At 51.6% G+C, this 27505-nt stretch overlaps 3 protein-coding genes across 10 annotated transcripts; 1 reads left to right on the top strand and 2 right to left on the bottom strand.

The window, feature by feature from the left end:
* Positions 1-556: 556 nt before the first annotated feature.
* Positions 557-7904, top strand: Atxn7l3 (ataxin 7 like 3). 6 transcript variants are annotated; one of them, XM_085695850.2, is made up of 13 exons: positions 557-714; positions 2049-2159; positions 2453-2585; positions 2812-2983; positions 3169-3266; positions 3445-3467; positions 3776-3842; positions 3990-4075; positions 4374-4442; positions 4671-4714; positions 4951-5022; positions 5104-5261; positions 5354-7904. In XM_085695850.2, the coding sequence occupies exons 2-13, from the start codon at positions 2109-2111 to the stop codon at positions 5500-5502; spliced, it is 1122 nt and encodes a 373-aa protein (XP_085551976.1). In that variant the 5' UTR covers positions 557-714; positions 2049-2108; the 3' UTR covers positions 5503-7904. The 6 variants fall into 6 exon arrangements, with proteins under 6 accessions (XP_085551976.1, XP_048301752.1, XP_048301753.1 ...); XM_048445795.3 differs by lacking the exon at positions 557-714 and adding an exon at positions 1209-1634; XM_048445796.3 differs by lacking the exon at positions 557-714 and adding an exon at positions 1209-1407.
* Positions 7905-7968: 64 nt separating this feature from the next.
* Tmub2 (transmembrane and ubiquitin like domain containing 2) lies at positions 7969-12172 on the bottom strand. 3 transcript variants are annotated; one of them, XM_048445798.2, is made up of 3 exons: positions 12013-12172; positions 9365-9928; positions 7969-9148 (listed from the first exon to the last, which is right to left on the bottom strand). In XM_048445798.2, exons 2-3 carry the CDS (start codon positions 9901-9903, stop codon positions 8785-8787), a joined length of 903 nt encoding a protein of 300 aa, XP_048301755.1. In that variant the 5' UTR covers positions 9904-9928; positions 12013-12172; the 3' UTR covers positions 7969-8784. The 3 variants fall into 3 exon arrangements, with proteins under 3 accessions (XP_048301755.1, XP_048301754.1, XP_085551977.1); XM_048445797.3 differs by lacking the exon at positions 12013-12172 and adding an exon at positions 11432-11927; XM_085695851.2 differs by lacking the exon at positions 12013-12172 and adding an exon at positions 11432-11926 and having other exon boundaries at positions 9365-10010.
* Positions 12173-16786: 4614 nt separating this feature from the next.
* On the bottom strand, positions 16787-26496 carry Asb16 (ankyrin repeat and SOCS box containing 16). The gene is made up of 5 exons (XM_048445789.3): positions 26114-26496; positions 22328-22595; positions 18842-19334; positions 18453-18566; positions 16787-18119 (listed from the first exon to the last, which is right to left on the bottom strand). Exons 1-5 carry the CDS (start codon positions 26412-26414, stop codon positions 17934-17936), a joined length of 1362 nt encoding a protein of 453 aa, XP_048301746.2. The 5' UTR covers positions 26415-26496; the 3' UTR covers positions 16787-17933.
* Positions 26497-27505: the final 1009 nt, after the last annotated feature.

Below are 27505 nucleotides of genomic sequence, written 5' to 3' on the forward strand. Positions count from 1 at the left end.
CACGGAGGCCCCGCCTACCGCCCCGCCCCAGTTCCCGTCCGCCGGTACTTTGGACGGCGGCGTGGCGCCCCTCCTCCCCTCCCGGTCCCCGCCCCCTGGAGCAAATGCTGCCGAGCTGCGGCCGCGGGGCAGACGCACGCGCTCGGGCCATTCTAGCAAGCGCGAACAGTCGCTGGGCGCGCGAAAGCGAAAGGAGGAAGAGGAAGGGAGGGCGAGGGCGGGGTGTTGAGGAGGGGCGGGAGGAGGAAGAGGAGGAGGTTGCAGCGCGCTCGCGCCTGGCCTCGCGCCCGCGCCGAGGGAGGGGGGAGAGGGGCGCGCGCGCGCACGCTCGCGTCCTCGCTCGCTCCATCCATCCTCCGGTCGCGGCACGCGCGCGCGCTCCGGGCTCGCGCCGCACCCCCCGCCCGGGAGAGGCGGGCTGGAGTGGGGGGCGGGGGGAGGGGCGCGCGGACGGCGCGCGGACTGCGCGCGGGCGGGGTGAGGTGAGGAGGAGGAGGCGGCGACGGGACGAGAAGGGAGGGGAAGGGGCCATGGCCGCCCGGTGAGGCGGCGAGGCGGGGGGGCAGCCCGACCCCCCGGCCCCGGCCCCGGGCCCCGGGGAGAGGCGAGGACGGACCGACGGACATGGGGCTCCGGAGCAGCCGCCGCCGCCGCCGCCGCCGGAGGACGCGGCCCTGAGAGGCCGCCGGGCCCCGGCGCGGCCCCCCGGGCGGGGTGAGTACGGAACGGGGACGGGGGAGGGGCCTGCGGGGGGCGGGGGGCGGGGCCCGAGGCGGGGCTTGGGCCCCCTCCCCCCAGGTCTGGGTCAGCGCCCCTTCCCCTCCCCCCGGGCCGACGCGGAAACGCCCGGCTTTCCCCGGCTTCCCGGCCGGGCCGGGGCCCCCCGGTCTCCCCCTGGCTGGGTCCTCCTTGGGCGGGGCAGGGCCGGCCGGGGAGGGGGCGCGGGGCCTTTGTTAGGGAGCCAGGCCCCAGCCCCCGGGACAATAGAGATACCCTCCCGGACTCCTTTCCCCGGCCGGTCCGGGCTCTGGGCTTGCGGCGACTGAGAGGGGTCGGGACGCGTCCCACTCTGCCTACTCTCTGGGGGTCGGTCTGTCCCGGCCCGCCGCCGGCCTTGGGCGGCTCGGCTCTCCTCCCCCCCAGTCGGTATGATGCAGCAGCAGTGCCGCAAGGACGGGAGAAGAGCCGCGGCACGGCCTGCTACCCTTCCCAGTGCCCCTGGCTCATTTGTCAGTCCCCACCCCACTCGAGGCCGGCAGCGTCTTAAACTCGTACCCACCGTTCAGTGGGGCCCCGAACTGTGGGCGCTGTTTCTGAATCCTACGGTGGGGATTTCTGGACTTTGGGGCTGTTGGAAAGACTTCCGGGCTGGTCCTGAGGGAGGGAGGGTGCGATCTAAAAGAACAGGTAAGGGGAGTGCCCACTCCTCGCGTGCTTGCCACGGGGCTCTCCTCTGCTGTTCGCGATGACTGGAAATGCCCTTCGCCTGTAGGCTTCTGTGGGCTCTGTACCTCTCGTAGGGTGGCAGGCTGATTTTATGAGAAGACACTGGGGTGAAGGTTGTAGGGTCTTAGGGCTATTCCTACTTCTGGTAGCAGTACCCCCCCAAGTGGACATCCTGGCTGAAAGCAGAGGTGACTCCGAGAGCCCTTAGGGAAAGGGGGGTTGTCTTGAGGAGTCTGTGCAGTTCTTTGCCACACCCTGTGGGTTTGCTTTGAGGCCTTAGAGTTCCTTCTCCTCCCCCTGCTGCATTGCACCATGGGTATCAAAGAGGGGTTTGAGTTTTGGGTACCTGGGATGAGCTGCTGCCTCCTATAGACCCAGAGTCTGATTGGCAGTACAGTTCAGGGCCTGAGCTTAGGCCTGGGAAGGACTAGGCCACCTCTGGTTTTCAGGCCCTGAAAACCATCAGACTTAGAGATCCGGGGCCTTGGGGAGGGAGACTCTGATGCCAGGATTAAGCCCGGGGCTCGGAGGTGGGGAGGGGAGGTGGCAGTCTTTGGAGGTGTCTTGGACTCACACCAACACCCCCACCTCCATGTGTGCAGCCGTGTTGCCGCCCGCTGTGCTATGAGCAGTCAGAGCGCCGTCTCCACAAGAGTTTACAAATGAAAATGGAGGAAATGTCTTTGTCTGGCCTGGATAACAGCAAACTAGAGGTGAGGGCTCCCCCACGTGTGCCTCTAGTTCTTTCTCTTGATGTCTCTGCGTCGCTGTATCTGGCATCTATGTCAAAGAGGAATTTGGGTAGTCAGCCTTGTTCCTGAGAGGGAATAACCAGCTGAAAGGACCCAAGGATCTGGGAGGAAGAAAGAACTGGAAAAATCAAGGTGGGGAAAGTGGCAAAAAAAGCAGCATGCTTGGTCAGAGCCAGGATATTTGGTTGGTGAGAGTTTTTCAGTCCAGAGGGGTGCCACCCTTGTGACCATGGGTGTTCTCTCCTGGGGCCCAGGCCATCGCTCAGGAGATATATGCGGACCTGGTCGAGGATTCTTGTTTGGGATTCTGCTTTGAGGTACACCGGGCTGTCAAGTGCGGCTATTTCTTCCTGGATGATACTGATCCTGATAGCATGAAGGATTTTGGTGAGCTTCAGAGTGGAAGGAGAGTGGTCTAGTTCTGCCCAGGGTGTGGAGGTGGGAGGTGGGGGTGTGGAACTCAGAGGGTTTCCTAGAAACTGCCCTAGATGCAAAGCCTGGAGCTCCTGTGAGCTTAGGCAGGGATGAGTTTAAAGAGGACATGGGACCCTGGCGAGAACAAGAGGTGAAGGTACCCTGCCCACTCTGATCGCCACGCCTCTCCTGCCCCCAGAGATCGTGGACCAGCCTGGATTGGACATCTTTGGACAGGTTTTCAACCAGTGGAAGAGCAAGGAGTGTGTTTGCCCCAATTGCAGTCGCAGTATTGCTGCGTCCCGCTTTGCCCCCCACCTGGAGAAGTGCCTGGGAATGGGTCGGAACAGCAGCCGAATCGCCAACCGTAGGTGAGAGCCTCTTTGTTGCCTGCACCAGTGATACACATCATGTGCAGTCTGTACCGCGGTGTAGTCCCATGGGGGCAGGTGTAAGGTGCAGAGGGTAGGCTGTTTTTGGGCCTCACATACTTCTCTGTAAAATAATGTGCAAATTGGTGGTAACCTTGACCCTTTCTCTTCTCACCTCTGGGCAGGATTGCCAATAGCAACAATATGAACAAGTCTGAGAGTGACCAAGAAGACAACGATGACATCAATGACAATGACTGGTCCTATGGCTCAGAGAAGAAAGGTGTTTGGGGCTCTGGGGCAACCTGGGAGAAATGGGTAAAGTGGGAAAGCAGAGTTAGAGCGTATATTTGCCATAAACTGTCTTGATGATGAGGGAAGAATGTAGGTTTTAAAAACATGGAAGTGTTGAAACCGAGAACTTCAAATAACCGTGTTCTTTGTTCTGTTGTTTCCCCCAGCCAAGAAGAGAAAATCAGACAAGGTGAGAGCCGGGGCGAGTATGGGGGAAGTTTGGGTGAAGGACAGATAACCCTCCCTTTTGGGCAGGGAGTGCTCAGGTCTTTTTACTCGAGTGTGATGTCACTGGGCAGGAGGGGGTGCTCTCTGGGATTGGGAATAAGGGTGTCTGGTGGGCAGGGGAGCTCCCTCTGATGGGAGGGAGGGAGGGAATGTAGGCAGACAGGCCTCTTCACGGGGAGGAATAGTATGAGTGTGAGGTTGTTTCTTTGTCAAATCTTTTTTCCTTCCCTGGGTTCTCGGCTCCCCCTTATCGTTGCCCTTTCCCCAAAGCTATGGTATCTCCCATTCCAGAACCCTAATTCCCCTCGAAGATCCAAGTCTTTAAAACACAAAAATGGTAAGTGGGGCTAGATCAACAGGGGCACTGCTAGCTGTATCATCACAGGGCTGGTAGTGGGGGTGGGAGGGAGGCAGAAAGGGTAGGAGTGCGAGGGAGGGCCTGTGAGCCTTCTGTCACCCCCACTTCCTCTCTGGTTATTTTCAGGGTTCTCTGTCTGTACCTCTGCATCAAACACCCTTCCCCTTCTTTTTTCTTCTTCAGGGGAACTTAGCAACTCCGATCCTTTTAAGGTGAGTAGAAGCTCCCTTTTTATGCCTCTCCTCATTACCCTTGTGAGGTGACTGGAATTTGGACAAGAGAGGTCAGGATGCTGACAACTAGAAATGGTTGTGGGGCTGTTTGAGTCTTGGGTGTTCATGTGCTTTGTGGGTCCCATCTCCTTGTCCATATGCAGGTAGGTTGGAAGGACTCTTAGAATACAGAATGGAGGCAGGAATGAGAGGGACCGAGTCTCCATTCCCACCCCTTTCCTATCTTCTCTTTTTTGTTTCTAAACTTCTCTGATCTGTACCTCTGGTTTTCTCACAGTATAGCAACTCAACTGGGATCAGCTATGAGACCCTGGGGCCAGAAGAGCTACGGAGCCTGCTCACCACGGTGTGTGATTGGAAAGTGGAGAGGTTTGGCTTGGGCTGGGCAGTGAGTAAAAGGACCCTGAAAGACACAGGTGACATAGCAGCTGGAACCATACCTTTCTCTGAGAGTGGGCTTCCTGCTCCACCTGCTCTGGGACTGGTTTCTACTTGGGCAGTTTAGCATTGGCGCAGCACCTAGTGTTTGGAGTAGGTCCCCTACCCCTCCTTTCAGCTTATGTTCCTCTTCCAGCAATGTGGAGTGATTTCTGAACATACCAAGAAGATGTGCACAAGGTGAGAACAGAAACTAAAAGGGGGGCTGATCCCATGGGCATGGGTCGGGAGTACCCCTGGATTGGAGCAATGGGCCATCATTCTTAACCTTCCCTTCATCTAATAGACCTTACTTACTAGGCCACCATCTGGGGATTCGCCACTGACTCTTTCCCTGTCCCTCCAGCTTCTGCTCCACCTGAGTTCCTGAAGTCCTTTCCTGCCTTGTCAGGGTCTGATCATTCTGTCCCCACCAGGTCACTACGCTGTCCCCAGCACACGGATGAACAGAGGCGAACTGTACGGATATATTTCCTTGGGCCCTCAGCGTAAGTTAACTTTCCATATGGGTGGTGGGAGCCGGTTGGTGATCTCTTTCCCTAACATGTTTCTTTGACTCCTCTTTCCAGCGTCCTTCCAGAGGTCGAGAGTTCCTTGGATAATGACAGCTTTGACATGACTGACAGCCAGGCCCTCATCAGCCGACTTCAATGGGATGGCTCTTCTGATCTCTCACCTTCTGATTCAGGCTCCTCCAAAACTAGTGAAAATCAAGGATGGGGTCTAGGTACGCAATGCCAGTTGATCTCGGGGGCTTTGGGCATTGGGCGCCGCCTCTCCATCATTCCACTCTCATCTCTTGTGCCTCCTCCTCTGTAGGTACCAACAGCTCTGAATCACGGAAAACCAAGAAAAAGAAATCCCATCTGAGCTTGGTAGGGACTGCCTCCAGCCTGGGCACCAACAAGAAGAAAAAGCCAAAGCCACCGGCTCCCCCAACGCCCAGCATCTATGATGACATCAACTGACTTGGGTGCAAGGGATAGCCTTTGGCTGAGAGAGCCCTCTCTCCCGACCCCCACCCAGGCAGCATAGCCTGGCATATGGACAGCTGCTGGGGGTTTGGGCTTGGGAAGCTTGGTGGGCCAGGCAGGCAGAGGATCCAGTTATGTGCCCCTGGGGGGTGTCAGGGTCCTCTGCAGCGAAGCATGACCCCTCGGCGTGCAGGACTCAGACCTGGACATATTATGCCTTGGACATAAGTTTGGTGGGGAGGTGGTTTTCCTATTTATTCTGTGAGTTACTGGATGTCCAGCTAGGCTGGGGGCCTGACATGGGCACTGTGCCAGGGCACTGCCTGATCCCCACCCCAGGAACTGGACTAAGCCCTGCCGAGGGGCATTATGGCTACCCAGGTGGCTTTGGTTTGGAAGCTGAGCCCAGAGGGGGCCTCCCCTGGCTGCCCTCAGCAATGTGAATGGGTCCGGTGCTTGGAGCTGAGGGGCAGGGCTGGTGTGTCCTGTCTGTGTGCAGAGTCCTATCAGATATCCCCAGTCCCCGGGGTCGGCAGGCAGAGTGCTGTCTGCTGAGGTGGGCGTCCAGAACTGCCTCACAGGGGCAGCCCTTTCCCGTCAGTCCCCATGGGCCTCCTTGGCAGCAGGAGCTGTCCTTTGTTGTTGGGTGCCAGGAAAGGGCCTCCAGCCTCTACAGCTTCAAGGAATGGGAACGGGAGGGTAGGAAGAGGGAGCCTGTATCAGAGTGGCCCCCTGCCCTCCCTGCCCCAGGGCTGTGAGGACAGCCCAGGTGAGAGGGACGGTGCTGCTTTATTTGAAATGTTTCTTACCTCATTCCCTGCCCCAGGAAGGGGCCCAGCCTCACCCTCCTGGGGTGGCCCGTGTTCTCCCTCCCATCCTGCCCCCTCCCCCCCCCGCCCTGCCCTGCTGGGGCAGCCTGAGTTCCCAGCTGCTGCTTGCCACCCCTTCCACCTTGACCAGCTTTGGTTCCTCTCAGTGCTCCCGCCTCTAAAGCCTGCCCTGTTCCCCTCCTCCCTTGCCGCTTTTAAGTTATTTATTCTGTACTTGTGGTTTGGGGCTCTGAGGAAAAACCCTAATCTTGTGCCTCTCTCCCTTTACTAGGAATAGGGTGGGATGAGAAGGTAGTCTCTGCCCTGGGTTGTCAGTGGAGGTTGGGGGGATACTGTTGCCCCTCTGTGGGACTGTCATGACTGTCATGCCTGGCTTACATCCTCAAGAGATGTATTGTCACACCTCCCAAGTAGGTGGTATCATGCCTTGGAACTGAGCTGGAGGACTTGGGTATGGGCTAGAAGAGTACAGCTGACTGACAGGGATGGGATTGACTCTGAGCCACGTTTTCTGGCACTTGCTATACATGTCCCCTCTCTTCCCAGGAGGAGTTACTCGCATGTTGGGTAGCTAGTACCCAGGACTGGTTGGACTGATTTGGTTAGGGACCCTAGAGGGTTAAGGGAACAACAGAGCTAGGGTTGCAGTACCCTGTCTGGAACCCCAGTCTCCCCCTGGGGTGGTTCTGATTGTGGCTGATGCCTGGTTACAAATTGGTTTTTAACCCAAGCATTGTGATTATTTTTTAAAAAGTCAAACCAATTTTGGCAGGAGTTAGAATAAATCCTGGAGCCTGGGCTTCTCTGTCCTTGGCCCTCTACAGCCTTCTCCCTTGAGGGGGAAACTAGAGGGGGAGAGAAGGTTCTCAGCTGCCTCCAAGCACAGTCTTGGGAGCCTGCTGAAGGTCAGGGGAAGCCAGCCCAGGCTGCTATCCCTTTGGAGACTTAGCTGCAGCTCAAGCCAACTCACTCTGCTCTCCCACCTCTCCCTCTCTCCTCTGGTTGGAGGGAGTAGTTTGGGAACTGGTTTGTCCACAAAAACTTCCCTATTGTTCCTTGGCTCACCCTCAGGGCAGAGCCCCCTGCCCAGGCTGGGTAAGAGATGGGCTTGGTCCAGCAGGGACCCTGAGGGAACAAACCCCTTCCTTCTGGGGAGTATGCCCCCCCTACCATGTAGTTGAGCAGGGGCTAGGAACTCTCCACTCCCTCTAACAGCAGGCTGTGTGGGTTTCAATTCCCATCCTCTCCACCCTGGCTAGGTGTTGTCCACCTTGTATCCTATCATGTGTCTGAGTGTGTGTGGGGGATTCTGTACTAATTTCCATGGCCGGTGGCTTTTCCTTCCATGCATCACTCCCCCCCGCATGCCCAGGGGCCACCCGCCTGGCATTACCGCATGCTGGGGTCATTGGGGGAGGGGGGTGGGGCTCACGCTGTCCTGTGGTCTTGAGATTTTTATTTTTGCATATGTAATCCATCCTGTACAGGTAGCTAACTTTGTAAACGCTGTGTATTCCCTCTGCCCCCATGGCTGCTGGTGTAAATAAACTGCATCTCCCGTTGGTAGCCTGGCCTACCCGCCCTCAATGCCATGTTGTTGAGGGTAGAGCAGTCACAAAAGAGGCTCCACAACCACAAAATGCAATTTTATTCACTCATACTGACCCATCATCTAAGGGCCTAGGGCAGGGCAATCTATACCCAGAGCTGTCATTGGAGCTGGGCAGGACACTGGATGACAGCCAGTATTCTCTTGCAGTCTTAGGCCTAGGCTAGCAGCTGTGGCCTGGCCCCTCCATAGTGGGGGCGCGTTGGCTTCTACCTCAACCCCTTTCCTAACTGAGCTCTATGCCGTCTATGTGGGGGGAGGGAGAAAAAGGGCAAGCAAAGTGCTTTAAAAGAAAGCAAAAGATCCTATTCCTGCTCCAAGGGGTACAGGGAGGAGGTGGTGGCAGTTGGATGCATGTAGGGAAAGTTAGTACAGACTTCATCCCTGCCTGTGAACTTAGTTTTGAAAGATCTGCACTCATCTAAGGCGAGGAAGCAGTACTTCGAGCTCCCTGCAGAGGAATGCTAAGGCCATGCTGAGCTGCCCTGGCAGGAACCCTGGGGGCTAGGGAGCAGACATGCAAAAAATGAAAAGGGTTAGGGCCACAGCCAGGAAGAAAGACCCAGAGCCCAAGCTTTTCACTGAGCTTTGAACTTTGGGATTCCAAGAGGGAAGATGATTTCCTTGTTTCTACCTGAGTTGTGCTTGCAGAGAGATCTGTACCCTGTGGACAATGAGGGAGGCCACACACCTGTTTCTTGAGTCCTATGGACAGGGTACCCACCATATTCCCTCCATCCCTTCCTCCCTCCCAGGTCCTTTGGGCCCAGCTCTGGCCAGGAAAGGGGGGAGACCATGAAGGAGAAAGACCATGCCTTTCATTGTCTCCTGATGTCCTTATCGTCCATACATTCCAAATACTAGGAAACTGAAGAAGACCGTGACTCCCACCAAGGAGACAGTGGCAGGTGCTGTGAAGAACTGGCGATAATTGATACGGAAGTACCAGACCACACCCAAGAGCACCACAAACACAGGCACCATGAGGCTGCCCACATTGACACCAAGGCTGGATGACTCAGTGGCTGAGGGGGTCAAGGAGCCTGAGGGGCCAGAAACAGGTGCCCCTGGGGGTGAGCGGTGGCAGTGAATCACACAGTTGTCGGTAATGTTCAGGGAACTCAGCGTGCGCGCTGGGTCCTGCAGCAGCCGACCTTGGTATATCAGCTTCATCTGGCTCTCTTGTCCAGGGAAGTATTTGCTACAAGGATGAAAGGAAAGACTGGGTAAGGAACGAGAATATATAGGCCTGGACCAACAAAGCAAGGCAAGAAACTGATGGGCCGTCTATGGGAAGTTCCCCTTAGCAGAGGCCAGCCATTAAAACTCTAGTGATATCGGATTTGCACCACCTCTTTCAGGGAAACCAGTGCCTGAGGCACAAGTCATGAGTAACTGTTCTTTTCAGCCTACTCACCTCTTTAGGGTACCCACAGTGTCCTCTGGCCTGGCCACAGCCAGCTTCTCAGTGTCATTGAGGAACTTGAGCCGAACATTGATGAGGCTGGGGCTGGGAGAGAGGCAGGTGCGATCATCTAATCCCAGTGGAGCTTCTGGATGGCTGCTCTCCAGGCCTGCTTGTCTTTTGGGTAGGCCTTGAATATCCAGGAGATGCTCAAGGCTGGGCTCCATATCTGCCCTGGCTCCAGGTTCCCCAGTGGAGTCTCCTCCAGTGTCACTGGTCTCTTCAGCCTTCTCTTCATTCCCCTCTGACGGATGGGGGATTTCGGTTGGTTCTGGAGTGCCTTGGCTTACCAGCTGGTCCACATGCCCCAGGTGGAGGACAGATGTGTCGCCCGCTGACACAATGGTGCCCAGCAATTGGTTGTTACTGCTGTCTGCTACGTAGGTAGAGAGCCAGGCTAGGACCAAGGCTAGAATGAGCACCACTACACCTGCCACCACCATCACCTCATTACCCACACCCTCAATGAAGGTGACATCAGAGAGCTCCATGGCCTGGCTGCTGACCGGGTCCACACTGCAGGAACAAAGGAGGATAGCATCAGAAGGGCCTGAGGGGTGATAACCAGCTTTCTAGTTTCTTTAGGTTTTGAGTCAGGCTAGAGGGAAGGGAAAAAAAAAAAAAGACAGGAGTTTGTGGTGTTTTGTAGGAGAGGCAGCCAACCTCCCTAACTGTAGTAGACCCTCAATCTCAAGCTGAGACTTTACCCTTGGCCTCTATTATGAAACTCTAGCTTTCAGATTCTGTTCCCATAAGAGCACAGGTCACCAAGAAAAGCCTCATAAGCTTGTCACCAGCTGCTGGTTGCTTTTTTTTAATTTTAATTTATTTTAAACTTTTTTTTGATATTTGGAGGAGAATAGAGAAAGAACATTTGCTTCTTCCCTTCTCTTCAAGTCTGGGTATCTCTGTTCTGGAACTACCACTCTATAACCAGGCTAACTTCAAACTCAAGAGCTCCACCTGCCCCTGCTTCTGGGATGCTGGGATTAAAGGCCTGCGCCACCACACCTGGCTCCATATGCTTCTTTAAGTCTGGACTTTTTCTTAAGATTCCTAACATGTGTCCAAGCCCCCTAAGCAGCCTCAGCCAGAGTTTCAAAAAACGCGAAGACTCCTTCCCAGGCACTGTGCAGCCAGCCCTGCCAGACCCATCTGATTACATCTCACTCATGGCCACAGACCCATGCATGCACAGCTGTCAAGAGCCAAAATAAATACATTTTGCTCTATCAAGGACAGAATCAGATAACTTCAAGTGGATAAATGTATTGAGACTATCGGCAGACATGTTCGTCTCCTACAGAATTGTTCCGGCAAGTTCTGGGGAGCTGCATGGGACAGACACCAGAAACACTGCCTTGGGTCACCATGGGCTTAGCTCACAACTGTAAAACCACTGCCCCAGCATACACTCCAGTTATCCAGAACTTGGGAAATGAAAGCAGCGGGATCAAGGGTTCAAGACAAGCCTCCACTACATTGTAAATTCAAGGTCAGCCCTAGACTACATGAAGAAGCTTTTTAAAGCTTCTTTAAAAAATTGCCTGAGTAAAAATTATTTGGAAAGATTTCCCAACCCTTATTTCATCCAGTCTTGTGCTGTGAAGGTTCTCCCTCTGCAGTTTCTTAGAAAAGCATGGAGGATCTCTGCGTATTCCTTGGAGAGTTCCCTTTCACAGCTGTCCCTGGGCAAATCCATCTGGTGATCATCATTATCAGACTATTCTCACAGCAAACATAAACGTCGTTACACTTAGAACCTGTCCATCTCTTTATTGACTTCTGGAAGAATCCTCTGTACAAAGCTCTCTGTGCCACGCCACAGTAGCCGCTTCAAGAATATCTGTGGACAGACCGACATTCGAAGAGTTTCCACAGCCGTATGCGAGAGACTGGCTCTGGAGTCAGGGAAACAAAGTTCGCGCGGTCTAGTCCCTCTCCTAGTTATGGAGCTGCCAACAACTCCCGATGCCTCAGCTCTGCCAGCACTAAAGCGGGGTTTAAAATGGTACCTACCTCATAAGGTTGTTTTGAAGATGACGTGAAAGCATCGAAGCAAAATAATTTAAGAGTGTTTGATCAACAAATGATAGCAAAACATGTCTCACTCCCACGACTGACCCCTGAAGATAACGTTAATGTCAGGAACCGTGATTTACACAAAAGGAAACTGTGGCAAAGGCAGACAGAAACCGAGGACACAAACTGCCGTGGGCAGGGGCCTGACAGGACCCCGCGTCCGCCTGCTGCAAGGCCTCAGCTGTCCCCTCAGCCTGTGGACGCCCCCGACCGCGCGCTGGGGTCGCCCCCGACCCGGCTTTTCCTGAGACGAAGGTTCTGTCCCCGTGGCAGCAGAGCCCACGAGCCCCCCCACCCCGGACGGAGGGCTTCCGGTTCACGGTGGCAGTGCCCAAGCCCAGCTCTCCTGTCCGGTGATGGCTAGGGTCAGGTGAGGGGGGGTCACAAACCATCCACACCCCTCAAGCTTCGGGGCGGGGCGGAGGCCCTAGGGGCGGGGCCTGCGGACGCGGAGAGTCATGGGAAATTCAAGGGGGTTTGAATCGGTCCTGTTCCTGGATGGGGAAGGTGCGTCTCACCTGACAAAGCCAGGATAAATGTTTTGACTTCGCCAGGACAGTCTCTGCACCCGTCTTTCCGTAGGGGTCGGGGGAGGGGCTGGCAATTCAGGGTCCGATCTCTTCCGGCTTTTCTCGGAAGCTGTTAACACCGGGACCGGAACTCCCGCCTCTCCGCCTTGTACTGATGACGTAAATCTACGTAAGGCGGACTGACGTAAACAGAATCTTGAACTAAAAGGGCCAGGTTGCACAGCGGCGGGAGGGGCGGAGTCATTGTTGGCGGGATTTCGGACTTCGGGCAGTGAGCCCACGCCCAATGGGCGTGGTCATAGGCCGTTCAGAGGTCAGAGGCGGGGCCAGAAGAGGAGGAGCGAATCGGGAAGGTGCTTATGAAAGGGGCGTGGTTTCAGCCTGGGCGCTTGCACTGGCAGACTCTGCTGGTGGACCCACGCTAGGCTTCTCTCTTTCACTCCTTCCGGCTTCGCTCTCGAGCTCCGGAACTAATGGGATTCATTACTGCTCCGCCAGTGAGCTCCGGGCTCCAATGTTGGGATCCGCAGGGTCTAATATTTCTGACTTCTAAGAATGTTGTTACTCGAGGAGACGGGCAAGAAGACAAGTTAGAGTCTTAAGTACTGGAAGATTCGCTTTGAGAAATAAAGCGGGAAGGCATTTCAGAAAAACAGATATACTACTCTCTTAAAAATGATTTGTCTGTGATTTATTTTATTTATGTTCTTGTATGTGTATGCCATATGTGTGTGGTTGCCTGCAGAGGCCAGAAGAGGGCACAGGATCCCCGAAACTAGGGTTGCAGGAGGCTATAAACCACCAGTCTTGGGTACTGGTAACAGAACTCAGATCTGGAAAGAATAAGCAAGTGCTCATGACCATTGAGCCATCCCTTCAAGTCCATCATCCTCAATTCGCTTTCACTTTTTTTCCTGTTAGAAGAGCAGTGGTTCTCAACCTGTGGGTCACCATCTCCTGAAGTTCCTTTTACAGGGTTTGAATATCAGATGTCCCACATATCAGATATTTTTATATGACTAGTCATAACAGTAGAAAAGTTATAGCTATGAAGTAGCAACGAAAACAATCTTATGGTTGGGGGGGGGGGGTCACCACAATATGAGGAACTGTATTAAAGGATCACAGTGTTAGGACAATTGAGAATCATTATAGCAGAGGAAGACCTTGCACTTCGGATTTTCCTATCCCTGCCTCCTAAGTGCTGGGATTACAGGTACCAGGAGTTTAACTCAGCTTTCTGATGGGTCTTAACTTATTGGTCGTTTTTAAAATTAAAATGTAGCTGGGCGGTGGCCACCCAGGCTTTTAATCCTAGCACTTGAGAGGCAGAGGCCTCTGTGAGTTCAAGGTCAGACTGGTCAACAGAGCAAGGTCCAGGACAGCCAGGGCTACACAAAGAAACCCTGTCTTGAAGGAAAAAGTAATACTTTAGTGTTTTGAGACAAGGCTTCTCTATCTAACAGCCCTGGCTTCCAGTTCAGGGGTGTAGTCCATTATCATGGGGGGACGTGGCAGCATGCAGGTGGACATGGCGCTGGAGAGGTAGCTGTAGCTGAGAGTTCTACATCAGGATGCACAGGCATGGAACTCATGTTATCAGGCTTGCAGCAAGTACCCCTGTGCCACCTCACTAGATGTGATGTTTATAGACTGTTGAATTTATGGATTTAAGTGTTTTTATCATTTTTTCTTTTTCTTTTTTCTTTCTTTTTTTTTTTTTGAGGCAGGTCTCCATGTAGTAGTCTAGGTTGATCCACCCTCCTGTCTCAGCCTCCACCTGTTCAGATTGTAGACATCAGCCACTATGCCCTGCTTCCTTTTCTGTTTTTTTTTAATTTATGATTTATTTATCTTTTATTTTTTGTGCATTGGTGTGAAAGTGTCAGGTCCCCTGGAACTGGATTTTCAGATAGTTGTGAGCTGCCATGTGGGTGCTGGGACTTGAACCCGGGTCCTCTGAAAGAGCAGTCAGTGCTCTTAACTGCTGAGCCATTTCTCCAGCCCCCCTTTTCTGTTTTTTGTTTGTTTGTTTGTTTTTCAAAACAAGATTTTCTGTGAAACAGTCCTGGTTGTCCTGAAACTCACTCTGTAGACCAGGCTGGCCTCGAACTCAGAGATCTGTCTGCCTCTGCCTCCCAGAGTGCTGGGATTAAAGGTGTGCGCCACCACTGCCCAGCCCTTTTCTGTTTTTTACTTTGAGCTTAGATCTCATGAAGTTGCTTGCAGGCTTTGAACTCTCTTGGGCTCAGGAAGGCCTTAAGCTTTCTATGTATCTGGCAGTCTCTGGAGTAGCTTAGAATCAAATGACTCTTCCAACTTGTCTGGCTATGAACGTCATCTTTGTGCGTGAGTATGTGTGCGTGGGTGTGAAGGTACATATGTTTGGAGGCCTCTGGAGTTTTCTCAGTCATTCTCTCCACCTTACTTTCCGAGACAAGGTCTCTCAAACCTAGAGCTACACCATTAGGCTACACTTATCAGCCAGCAAGCCCCAGGGGTCCACTTGCCCTTACCTTTCCAGCACTGGCATTACACAGATATACAGGTAGCTGTGCCTGTTTGGTTTTTTTTTTAATTTTTCATTTCGTTTATTTATTTTGAGACAAGGTCTCTCTATATAATCCTGGATGTCCTAGAACTTGCTATTAGACCAAAGGAGATCCATCTGCCTCTGCCTCCAGAGTGCTGAGATCAAAGGTGTGTACTATATGCCCTGCTGGTTTATTGTTACTATTATTATTATTATTATTTAATGTGGGTGCTGGGGATAACTAAGACTTTATACTTCCACTTACCAAGTGAACCAGCTGCCTAGCCCTTAGGATGACTGCGAATAACTTTCTAATATTTTTCCTTTTACTATGGTGTAGTATTTATAAAACAAATCTGGGGTTTGGGAGGATGGGTCATGGTGCGGGAGAATTGTCTGTATTCTGTCAATCATGTATTTTAATAAAACGCTGATTGGCCAGGCAGGAAGTATAGGTGGGTCAACCAGACAGGAAGTAGAGGCGGGGCAATGAGAATAGGATAAGGCTAGGGAGGAGGAAACTCCCTTAGCCACTCCTGCGCAGATCACCGAAGAGGCAGCATGTAACTTGCCCAGCTGAGAAAGGTACAGAGCCATGTAAGGCTAACATAGATTAGAATAATGGGGTAAGATAAGTTATAAGAGCTAATAAGTTGCCTGACCTAATGGGCCAATCAGTTTATAATCTTATGGAGTCCTGTGTGTGATTTTCCTTGGGGTATGCCGGCTCTGGGGTACCGGGTGGGACAGAAACCCCAACAAGCCGGCCCCTCATGTTACAGGGTCAGTGGTTGCTGTTCTTCTAAAGGACCTGAGTTTGATTCTGACAACCATCTGTAACTGGCTTCAGAGGATTCTATGCCATTTACTGGTGACTGCAGGTATCTCCCAACTTGTGGTACACACACACACACACACACACACACACACACACATGAATTTCAAACAAACAAACCTAGGACCAACAAAATGACTCAGCTGGCTCCTGCTGGCAAGTTTTCTGACCTGAGTTCAATCCCCTGGACCCAAATGCTGGGTAGAGAAAACCAGCTCTTGCAAGTTGTCTTCTAATACACACACATACACATACACACACGTGCATACACACACACACACACACAAATAAGATGTAAAACAAAGTAAAACCACCCCTAAACACTGCCCTTCTAATATTTCATGCTCTATGTAACTGGAAAATCTTTGCCTATCACAAAATTAATACATATAGTCCAATATATCTTTTCTTTAAAAAACCAAAAGCAATAAAGAGACATTATATGGTTTAAGGCATGATAGAAGAGACTGAACTGGCTGGGGCTTACCTGCTGTAATGGGGCAGAAATTCAGCATCATTCCCTGGAGCAGGGTTCCAACTCAGGCCAAGGACTGGGAAGCCTTCCTTTCCTTCTCCTAGAAGCAGTGGTTCTCAACCCTCCCAATGCTGCAACCCTTTAATACAGTTTCAATGCTGTGATGACCCCTGACCATAAAATTATTTTTGTTAAAGCCAGGTGTAGTTTAATTCCAGTACTCAGGAGGCGGTAGGGACAGGCAGATCTCTGAGTTCAAGGCCAATCTTGTCTACAAATGGAGTTTCAGGACAGCCAGAACTATGTAGAGAGACCCTGTCTCAAACCTCCATCTCCCCAAATTATTTTCTTTGCTACTTCATAACTGTAATTTTGCTACTGTTATGAATCATTATGTAAATATCTGTTTTTCAATGGTCTTAGGCGACCCCTGCAAAAGGGTCCTCTCAACCCACAGGTTGAGAATCACTGTCTTAGACCTTTGGCTGTGTGGAATTAAAGCAAAACCTCCATCCAGAAACAGGTGGTTCCTACTTGGCTGAACCAGGGCAGAAGCTGTCTTGTGCCACCGAGAGGAATCTGAACAGACAGAACTCCCTGGAGAAAGGAAGTGGATCGAGGCGCAGGAAGCAGGCCTGGGGCTCCTGATACGGCTCTGCTGTCTGCTGGGTGATGTCATCTGGTGACTGAGAACCCTGAATCCTCAGCAAATAGGTCAAATAAGCCCTTTTATTCTCTCCTGGGATAGCTACCACAAGGCTCCCAGGGGTGGGTGGGAGTGTCTATCATCTTTTTTGTCACCAGAAACACCTGTTCAAGGCAGAAAACGTGGAAGCCCCAGAAGACCACAAGGAGGAGAATAAACGTGGCCTGATAGAAACTCGCATCGTGTTGAAGCCTCACAATATCCACACGTGGGTTCTGTGCACAAATTATTTATTTGCATTCATAAAACTGTTTGCAAACCGGGTGGTGGTAGTGCACACCTTTAATCCCAGCACTTGCGAGGCACAGGCAGGCAGATCTCTGTGAGTTTGAGGCCAGCCTGGTCTACAAAGTGAATTCCAGGACAGCCAGGACTGTAGAAACCCTGTCCCAAAAAAACAAAACAAAACAAACAAACAAACAAACAAAACTGGTTTGCCTTGAAAAGCTTCCTCCTAAAAGTGAGTGGTCACACCTTTCTGTCTCTAGGACCAGAAGAAGTAAGAGAGAATGGCTTTCCATCTTTCTGGGCCCCAGAAGCCATTCTAGAGAGACTGCCAATTAAGATGCCATGCAACACTTGGGGAATTAAGGGAGAACGCATCAGAAATGTCTCAGGTGGCCAGGTGGTGGCGGCACACGCCTTTAATTCCAGCACTCAGGAGACAAAAGCAGGCAGATCTCTGTGAGTTCTAGGCCACTCTACAAAGCACATTCTAGGACAGCTAGGGCCGTTATATAGAGACACCCTGTCTCAAAAAACAAACAAACCAAAAAAAAAGAGTTTCTAGCATCCGTTCAAGAAATGGGTTTCATCAAGAGACAGAGGTGGATTCTGTGGTGGGACACTTGCTTAACATGCACCCAGCCCTGGGTTCCGTGCCTAGCGCTGGGGGAACAACAATCCCAGCAGTCCTTTCTTTTAGTTCTATCCAGAGTCGTGCTGGAAAGAAGGCAAAGAAGCAGGGTACACCCTCCTCGCAAGACCTTGCTAGTGCTGACCTCATAGATCTACTCCCTCAGCCTCCAGTACTGGGGTTAGAGGCATATGCTATCAAGTCCACGGAAGGGCCTGTCACCATGAAGGGCTGAATAGGCGTATGGGTGGCGAGTGGAGAGCTGCACTGAGGGTCATTTGTTTGTAGCTTGTGTAGATAAAGAGGCCATCTACCTGCTTAAGTATGGGGGTGGCGGGTTGGGACAGGCTGATATGGCCTGAAGATCAGCAGGTGGCTTAAGATGTCAGTGGAGGGACAAACTAGGCCTGGAGGGCATGCGAAGCACAAAGGAAGGGGCAGTGGTTGGCTTTTCAGCGCGCTGGGCGTAGGAGCGGATGGAAGTCGAAGCGGCCCGCTCGGGGCTCACCGGATTTGTCCCTCCACACACAGCAGCAGGTAGTCTCTGAGCAGTGGGGGTAATGGGAGTTGGGTGGTGGCCTGCCGACAGTTGCTACCCAACTGAGCACGAACAGCCAGGCGGGCCAGGTGCTGCAGCCGTCTTGGCTGGTTTTCCATGCTTAGGGCTGATCTGTAGAAGGCTTCGTGTTCCTAGGCCAGAAGGGAGGATTGGATGATCCAGTACCCCTGAGTTTGATAACCCAATACCATGGTATTGGGGACTGGCTTTCAGTCATGTCCGTGGCCACTGCCACTCCGGAATTCCCACCGCATCAGAGCTGACTGGTAAATGAATGGTTGTCAGCAAGAGGCTGGGCAGTGTGGGAGATCAAAGATGTGCGTGGGCTGCTGTGGACAGAAGCCTGGAACCCAGGGTTTCATGGCCTACCTTCCCTCTCTGAAGCTGGTCTTGAAGCTTGAAAGGAGAGGCCTCTGACCTCTCTAGCCCTCTAGAAAAAAGCTTCACCCTTGGAGCAGACATACCTGCCACAGTTCCGGGAGCACTGCGTCCACCCAGGTGTTACAGGATGGAACACATGGATAGGCATTGAGGAGGACTTCCAGGGCCCGAGGAAAGTTGGCACAGTGTTTCAGCATCTGGGAATTAAAGCAGGGGCCTAGGAGTTCCATGTTGCCCCAACTAAGGAAAGCCCAAGGCTGGCCACACACGCACCCTCATGCCTCAGTCTGCTCCATCCACACATGCCCTAAGCTTCTGGCCCCGGTTTCCTTGACTCTTCCTTTGGCTAGCCTATGCCCTCTGTCAAGATGAGGGTGGACCTCCAGTCACCGAGGGAGGCCCTTTTAGTAAGTGAAGTTCTGTCCCAGGCTCCCCCTCTAGTTGGCACCTTCCTCAGGTCCTCCCAGCGCACCTCAGGGTGAACGGGCTGGGCCCCATAGTCCAGCAGTGCTGCAAAGAGGACCTCGGGCTCCCAGTTAGGGGCATCCTGTACCGCCTGCAGTGCGCAGTCCATGGGTGTGTGGCCAGCCCCATTGGTGACGCCAACTCTGGCTCCGTGGCGCAGCAGCAGCTCGGCCAGGCCTCCGCAGCCATTAGCACAGGCGTTGTGCAGTGGCGTGTGGCGCTTGAGACCGGAAGCCCTGGGATCAGCCCCGGCTTCCAAGAGACGTCGCGCTGCTGCCTCGTGCTGTCGGCAGCTACTCGGCCCCTCTGCGCCAGCACAGGCTGCATTCAGTGCAGTCTCGCCCTGGCTGGTGCGCAGGCTCACGTCTGCGCCATTCTCCAGGTAGAGAGCCACGTGTTGCTCCAGGCCGCAAGCTGCAGCCACATGCAGGGGCGTGACTTCGCTCTCCCGTGATGCCTCATTCACAGATGCTCCAGCCTCTAGCAGCAACTTGGCACACCTAAGAAGAGGGTGCAAGGCCCGGGCAAATCCTGAGGACCCTGAGGTCCGCTATCACCACCCATTTCCTTCCCACATCTCTACCTGAGGCCTGGCCACCATAGTGTCTCAGAAGCTGCATTACAAACACCGGGGTTATGGGGCCAGTAGAAGCCGTCAGAAGCACCTTCAATTTTCATATGAAAAAGTTAAGCCCAAAACAGTCTAGTACAGCAGCCAAGAACACACACAGCATTAATGAAGAGTGGCAGAATCTGGAGAGTCCATCCTGAATTGAACTGACGCACTTACTTCGTGCTAGGCGTGAAACCCAGGCAAGCTAAGCAAGCAATCGCTGAGCAGCGCCCTGCTTCTGACGTCAGACTCACTGCAGGAGAGAACGACCTTGAACTCCCGATCCTTCGGCCTCTTTCCCAGGCGTCCACCACCATGCTCAGTTTCTGTGGCACAGGAATCAAAGCCAAAGCCCCACGCATATTTGGAGGCAAGTACCCTCCCAACTGAGTCACGACGACCCACGCTCCTGATCTCCCAACATTTTGATAGGGCAAGATTTGGGAAACCTACTCCTGTGTGCACTATGCCACGTAGAATAAATATTAAAGGGTGTGTGCAAAAAAGACGACACTACTCTTCCCAAACAGGCTGTGTTCACTGGGTCCAGAAAAGCATCCAAGGACCTCCCTACTCTGCTTTCCCTTAGAGAAAACAAGCAAAACCTAACAGAACATTTTAGAGGGAACCTCTTCACAGTCTCTGAATTCCTGGAGAAATTACAGGCCAGCACACCACTGTAAGCAAATGTGCTGTTACCTACCGCGGAGACAGAACACAAGCCGAACTAAATTGCCAATGAAATGAAACCAATGGTGATTTGGTTTTGGTTGTGAGCCTAGTCTTTAAACAGCCGAGCCATCTCAGCCCAGCCAGTGTAATGTACACTGGAAAGGGACAATGGCAGTGGCTGGAACAGCACGGGCTGATCACGTTAATGAAACCATAATTGGAGATCCTTCCCCCAGATACAGCACAGATCATGGATATAAGGGCTCTGTGGTCAAGACCTGAGTAAACACCTCCTTTGACAAACTGCTGAGTTTAATTCTGCAGTAAATTCTAATTGTTGCCATATTTTGACTTCTAATATCGAATATAAAGAAGCACTTGAAAAAGCTCACACCGCAGGGCTCCGGGAAATGACCCTTCTCGTTATATTCAAAAGGACAAACACAGTGGAAAGACACTTGTGTGCAGTTACCTAGAGCTTCAGTTATATCCTAAGAACCAGGGAAAGGGCTGGTAATTTTGTTTATTGAGACAGGGTTCCACTGGCCCAGGCTGGCCAGGTACTAGCTATGTAGACCAGACTAGCAATCCTCCTGCCTCAGCCTCCTGAGTAAGGCTGGCAAATTTAGATTCCTTTGAGGTATATCACTGATCTACAGCAAGTGGAATGGGTCTCTGGCTGTCTGTCCTGAGTCCTTACCTGCCAGCTGAGTTTGTTGAACTGATCTGTAAAAGAGTAAGTGCCACCGTGCAGGGAGTCCCAGACAGCTGACCCGAGAAAAGTGAAAAGGCACTGACTGTGGTGGGTCATGCTTGTGATCCCAGTGATCAGAAGACTGCCCAAACTGGGCACTGGCAGTAGATCTCTGTGAGTTGGCCAGCCTGGTCTACAGAGCTAGTTCTATGACAGCCAAGGCTACACAGAGAAACTCTGTCTCAAAAAACCAAAAAAGAAAAAAGAAAAAAAAAGGGGTTAGAGGCCAGCCTGAACTACAGTGAAACTCTACTGCCAACAAGCAAACAACAATAAAAAAGGGTTAAGGAAAAGCTGGGCAGTGGTGGCGCATGCCTTTAATCCCAGCACTTGGGAGGCAGAGGCAGGCGGATCTCTGCGAGTTCAAGGCCAGCTCTGATCTACAGAACAAGTTCCAGGACAGGCTCTAAAGATACAGAGAGACCCTGTCTTGAAAAACAAACAAACAAACAAAAAACAAACAAACAAACAGAAAACAGTTAAGGATATTACTCAGTTAAGAGAGTGCTTGCCCAGCATGTACATAGCCCTGGTTTTGATTTCTGAGCATGGTGGTGCATATCTATATTCCCAGCACTTAGGAGGTGGCGGTAGGAGGGTCATGAGTTTAAGGTCATTCTCTTCCAAGTTACATGAGATTCTGTCCAAAACAAAACTAAATAAAAATAAGTGGGAACCAGGTGTGATGGCACACACCTGCAACCTGAGCACTGAGAAGGCAGAGGCAGGAGGATCACCAAAACTTCGAGGTCAGTCTGGCATAAACGGCAAGTTCCAGGTCAGCCAGGTATATAGAGAAACCAAATACAAAATCAATTTTAAGAATTAAGCGGGAGGAGACAGCCGAGCATAGTGGTGTGCAGCTGTACTACCAATACTCAGGAGGCAGAGCAGGGGGGTAGGCAGATCACGAGTGTGAGGCCAGCCTCAGAATCATAGGTTCTATTTCAAAGTAGAAGGAAAGTCAGACACCATGATGTAACTCCAACTCCAGGAGACCCGACAGCCTCCTCTGGCCTCTGGAGGCACCTGCACACACATGCACACACACATATACACAGAAATGAAACAATGAGGGCTGGAGAGATGGCTCAGTGGTTAAGAGCACCGACTGCTCTTCCAGAGGACCCTAGTCGATTCCCAGCACCCACATGGCAGCTCACAATTGTCTGTAGTTCCAGTTCCAGAGTATCCAACACCCTCACATAGAGTATATACAGGCAAAACACTAGTTCACATTAAATACATACATATATACATACATACATACATAAATCTTTAAAAAAAAGAAATAATGAGGCCTCTATCTCTGTGTGAAAACATAAATGCAAGAGGTGCTTTACACACAACAAAGCTTAGTCAAGTCACCCTTATTCCTAAGCAGGTGAGCTGGACACAGACACACATATATCCCCCCCACCACCACAAAACCACCCCAGGCCATAGGCACCTACTGCAAAGACTCAGGAGCTGTGCAGAGGTGCAAGGGGGTCATACCCTCCTCAGACAGCACATTAGCCTTGGCACCAAATGTGAGCAGCAGCCGAACACAGTCGGGTTGGGTTTGGGCACAGGCCTCGTGCAAGGCAGCACGACCTCCAATCCGGGCATCGAGATCAGCCCCCTGCAGGATAAGGTGCCGGGCGCAGTCTGTGTAGCCTCTGGCCACGGCGATGGTAAGAGGTGCTGTGTGCTTGGTCTTTGGAGTCAGCACCCAGAATCCTGAGGAGAACAGGCACTACTGTAGGACTTTGTGTGGGAGGGCAGCACAGAGAAGCCATCTATGGCTGGCAGTGAATGCCGGCCTTCCCCGGTTCTAGCTTACTGACCATGCTGGACCTGTGGCTAGGGGTTCGCTCAAGTCTTGAATTGGGGGTCCACACTGGAAGATCCTTTGTCCATCTATAACCAAACACTATACTCCCAACACTGGAAAACGAGGCAGAAAATATCACATACTATGTGTCCTAGAAAAGTTCTACGAAACCACGAAGGCAGAAGAGGGCAAAGGGGCAAACCCTGATAGGAAGGAAGCTTGGGGTCTTTGGGGGGGGGCTAGTGGGTTTGGTGGCGCTCTCTGTTCACATCTGGTCTTGGGTTTGGAGATGGTAGCTATGCATAGGTGTGTGTGGAGCTGAGTTTCGAAGTGGGGTGTGGAACGAAAAGAGGGGCCTATTGGTCAGACGATTGGTGCTGGCTTTGAACGGAATAGTCAAGAAGTTGTTTAAAGGATATAGTGTGTCCTGTTGAAGTGGACATGTGGGCATGGCCGGGAAGGAAGGTCACTGCTTCTCTGAATCTTGGGTGAGGCAAATTTTGCTTTTGTTTTTGAAGAATAAAACTAAGTCCAGGTTCAATTTGGGGGGATGATGAGTATTCTTGGGGACAAAGCCAGACGGCTTGATAGAGTCATTGTGCCATCACGGTAGGTAAGCAGGTCTTGCAGTCTGCAGTGCCTGACTGTCCTGGGCTCATAACCTTGTCCATAGGACTGGGAAATCCCAGGTCCAAGGGCTGAGGTCGAAGCAATCTCTTGTCAGTTTTCACAAGTATCTCGGGTAAGCATTCAGTGAACTTGGATAAACTTGCTAAGTTGGGACGCATCCCAGGGAATCTGTTACACACATAAAGGTCCTCATCCTACTCTACTTAAGGTAGCATGGAGGACCAGAGAATGGCTTGCTGGGAAGTCTCACTCGCCTATGAGTGGGCTCTGCCTTCCATTGCTTAATAGCATAACCAATCAATTATCAGTCAATCAACAATCAAAATGAAAAAAATCAAAAAGGGAAAAGGTGGCTGGGCAGTGGTGGTGCATGCCTTTAATGTCAGCACTCAGGAGGCAGAGGCAGGTAGATCTCTATGAGTTCAAGGCCAGCCTGGTCTACCAAGTGAGATCCAGGACAGCCAGGGCTGTTACACAGAGAAAACCTGTCTCAAAAACAAAAAAACCTAAAACCAAACAGAAACAAAAAGAAAAAAAAAAAAAAGAAAACACAGAATAGGCTTCAGAATGCAGGAAGGCTGCAAATGCAGGGAGCAGAGGACAATGAAGCCTGGGTTTGCCTGGGCAGATAAAGAAGATTTGGAGGAGACAGCTATGAGCTCATTAAAGACTGAGTGAGGGCAATGGGGCTGGAGAAATGGCTCAGGGCTTAATAATGCTTCATGCCCTTCCAGAAGACTGGAGTTTGGTTCCCAGAGAAGCCCTAGCATGGGCTCACAACTGCCTGTCACTCCAGTTTTGGGGAATCCAGTGCCCTCTGCTGTCCTCCATGGGCACCACACATGCACATGGTGTATAGACACACACACACACACACACACAAGCAAAACAGTCATACACGTGAAATAAGACAAATCTAAAAAAGTTATAAAGGACAGTGAGTGTAGTGATGCGGGATGGCTCCGAGAGAAGCAGGCACCAGAGCACTGTGAGGCCAATCATCTGGAGAGCTTATTTGGAGGTTCTAGCAGGGGAGCAGTTACGTGTATGCCCTTGACTAAGGGCTGGTTCCCTATTGGGGAAAGTGGTCTCTGACTGCACAGAAAGCAGGAGTGATAAAGGAGTGATAAAGGAGGAAGAACACAGCATTCCAGCCAGCTAGATCAGGCAAGTCATTCTGACGATCTGGGGGTGGGTGGGGTGGGGTGACAGACATCACAACCAGAGTGCTCCCACCTTCGGGTCCAGGTGATCTTTTGTTTTGTTGTTATTTGAGACAAGGTCACACTGGTAGTCCTGGTGTCCTGGAACTTGCTCTGTAGACCAGGCTGGCCTTGACCTCACAGAGGCCTGTGCCTCCTGAGTGCTGGGATTAAAGGTGATTTTATATGCTCTGCTCTAACGAGTGTGTGGGGGATTAAAGACTTGGCCAGTGCACTACCTAGCTAACACTGAAGAATTTTTACGGCTGAAAAATAAGATACCATTTGTACATTAGAAAGGCCAAGTCTCAATAACAACATTTTTTTTTTTTTTTAAGATGGGTGGTGGTGCACACGCCTTTAATCCCAGCATTAGAGGAGGCAGAGGAAGGTGGATCTCTGTGAGTTAGAGGCCAGCCTGCTCTACACAGGGAGTTCCAGGATAGTCAAGACTACACAGAGAAACCCTGTCTTGAAAAACCAAATCAAACCAACCAATCAAACAAACAAACAAACAAATAAATAAATACTTTTTTTTTAAAGGGGAAAGGACCCAAATCTACCATTCTATTTGGAGAGTAGTTATATGCATCTATGTACAGGTTTCTTGTGAACTCAAGGTTACTGACATGGAAAGACGTTACATAAAAGAAAAGTCAGCTTATAATAAATATCTCATGTGGCCAGATATGGTGGTGTATGGGTGCAGGCTCATCACCCAGGAGCATGAGCCATTAAGATCCTAAGTTCCAGGCTAGCCTGGGCCACACAGAGAGATCCTGTTTCAGACCAAATGACAATAATAAATTGACCAGGACGAGATGGGACAAGCACATGGTTCCAGTTACTCTGAAGCTGAGGCAGAAGGATCACTAGCTCCAAATCTGCCTGGGCTACAGAGTGAGTTGAAAACCAGCCTAGGTTACTTAGCAAGAGTCTGTCTCAAAATTTAAAAAGCTCTGGGTTGGAGCACAGCGGCAAAAATGATGCTTATTAATATGCACTCAAACTATGGCTCAGTCCTCTCTCCCCAAAATGAAACTGGACTGGTGAGTGGGTTCAGCAGGAGGTGCTTGGGTCTTCTCCCTACCCCACAGCTTCAATAGGTGTAAAAATATTTGCATATGGATTTCATAAAAATTCTCTTCTATAGGAGAAAACCATAGGAAAAACATGGACATATATGTATGTATATATGTGTGTATACACACACATACATATCAAAAGCATGAGTATTCCTATATAATTAATCTAGTACACACAACCAAAACCAACACTTACAATCTGTATATGTGTTATATCAGAACATAACTTTTGGAGGCTAGGTATGGTGACACACGCCTTTAACCCCAGCATTCAGGAGGCAGAGGTGGGTCGACCTCTGAGTTTAAGGCCAGCCTGATCTACACCCTGTTCATAACCACAAGCAAACAAATTCACACTTGGCCTCAACTGTTGAGGAAGGAGCTAACATGGCTGGTTATGATGAGTAGCCCACTCTAGGGTCTTTAAGGAGAAGTAGGGTCTGGACTCTTCCCTTCCCCACCCCCACACTTCTCCCCTCTTCTGCCCTCCTGGGTGGTACTCCTTACCCTGTTCTGCTGACCAGGCCAGCTGGTTGCTCACAGTCTCCACAATCATGTTGGCAGCCTCTTCATCTTGGAACAGGATTTGAACCTGCTGTAGGTCCCCAGAGAACAGGGCATTGTGGACAGCTGGGTCTCGGCAGGAGCGACGCGGCCTCGTGAGTCGTGCCTGGGGACTAGAGAGGTACCTCTGGCTTTGACACTGCCGAGCGGCAGCCCGCCTCCTGTCCTCCCATTCCAGCCACTCTCTCTGTAGGCGGAGAGCGCGCAGAGTGGAGGACGTGAAAGGGAAGCTCTCCCCTGCCATGAGCGGTTCAGGGGTCTGGGCAGTACCGCCTAGGCAGAGATTGTTCCTTGTCCCAGCTAGCACCCTTGCTCTGGGGAGTCACCCTGCCCCCCTCCTGGTAAACTGGAGAAGCAGCTGAGGCTATAAATAGGCCCCTCACTGCATTGTAAACAGTTTGCCTAGAGTCATGATCCTAATGCAGCCGGGTATTGGGTCAGCCCTTACCCCTACTGGTACCCTTCCATTGGCCAGCAGGTCCTCAGCCAAGGTCACTCCCGGACCCCACTTCTCTTGAGTCTTCTAGTCCAAGCAGTCAACCATGAGATGGATGGGCAGGACAGGGCAGGGGGAGGACCAGGGTCCTGCAGCCTCTGCCATGCTGGCTGGGAAAGTGGGGGAGATACTGAGAAGCGAAACCACTCTTCCTGAATTTGAAAGAACAGCACTCACTGAAGTATGTACCACACTCTGGAGAATTTCAGTCGATCTCACATCCACCTCTACTCCGACAACCAGTCAATGAGGTAATGCAGCAGATGTGGTCAGGAAATGAGATGGCCACGCTAAGTGTTTCAGTTCAGCAGACTTAAGGATCTTAGACTTAACAAGGTAAAATTACTGGCTCAAGATCACATAGCTTATTTTTGCTTTCTTTTCTTTTTTCTTTGAGACAAGTGTTTCTGTGTGTCCTGGAACTCACTCTGTAGATCAGGCTGGCCTCAAATTCACAGAGATCCGCCTGCTTCTGCCTCCCGAGTGCTGGGATTAAACACCACCACCCAGTTTAAATCACAGAGCTTGTGAGGGTGGGGCAAGGACTCCAGTAGCCCAGACTTTAGGCACTTTGCTCTAGGGGCCTCTACCATGTGGGTAGACAGTTGGGTGAGCCTCTTCTATCCCCTCACGCCCAAGCGGGACATGGTTTCTACCTTCAGTGACCGGTTTTTCTTTCTGTTTTCTAAAAGGACTCACTGCTTGCCGTGTGCCAAGGGGTTGACCTTGGAACTGGGAACCTTCATACTGTTCACCCATTCACCTTTCAGGGAAAGTGGCTGTGCTTCCCAGAGCCTCTAGGGGGAGGAACGAGGCTATGAAAGCACACCAGATGGTCC

Source organism: Myodes glareolus, chromosome 9 (genome assembly GCF_982192425.1).
Source record: "Myodes glareolus chromosome 9, mMyoGla1.1, whole genome shotgun sequence".
Taxonomy (NCBI): Eukaryota; Metazoa; Chordata; class Mammalia; order Rodentia; family Cricetidae; genus Myodes; species Myodes glareolus.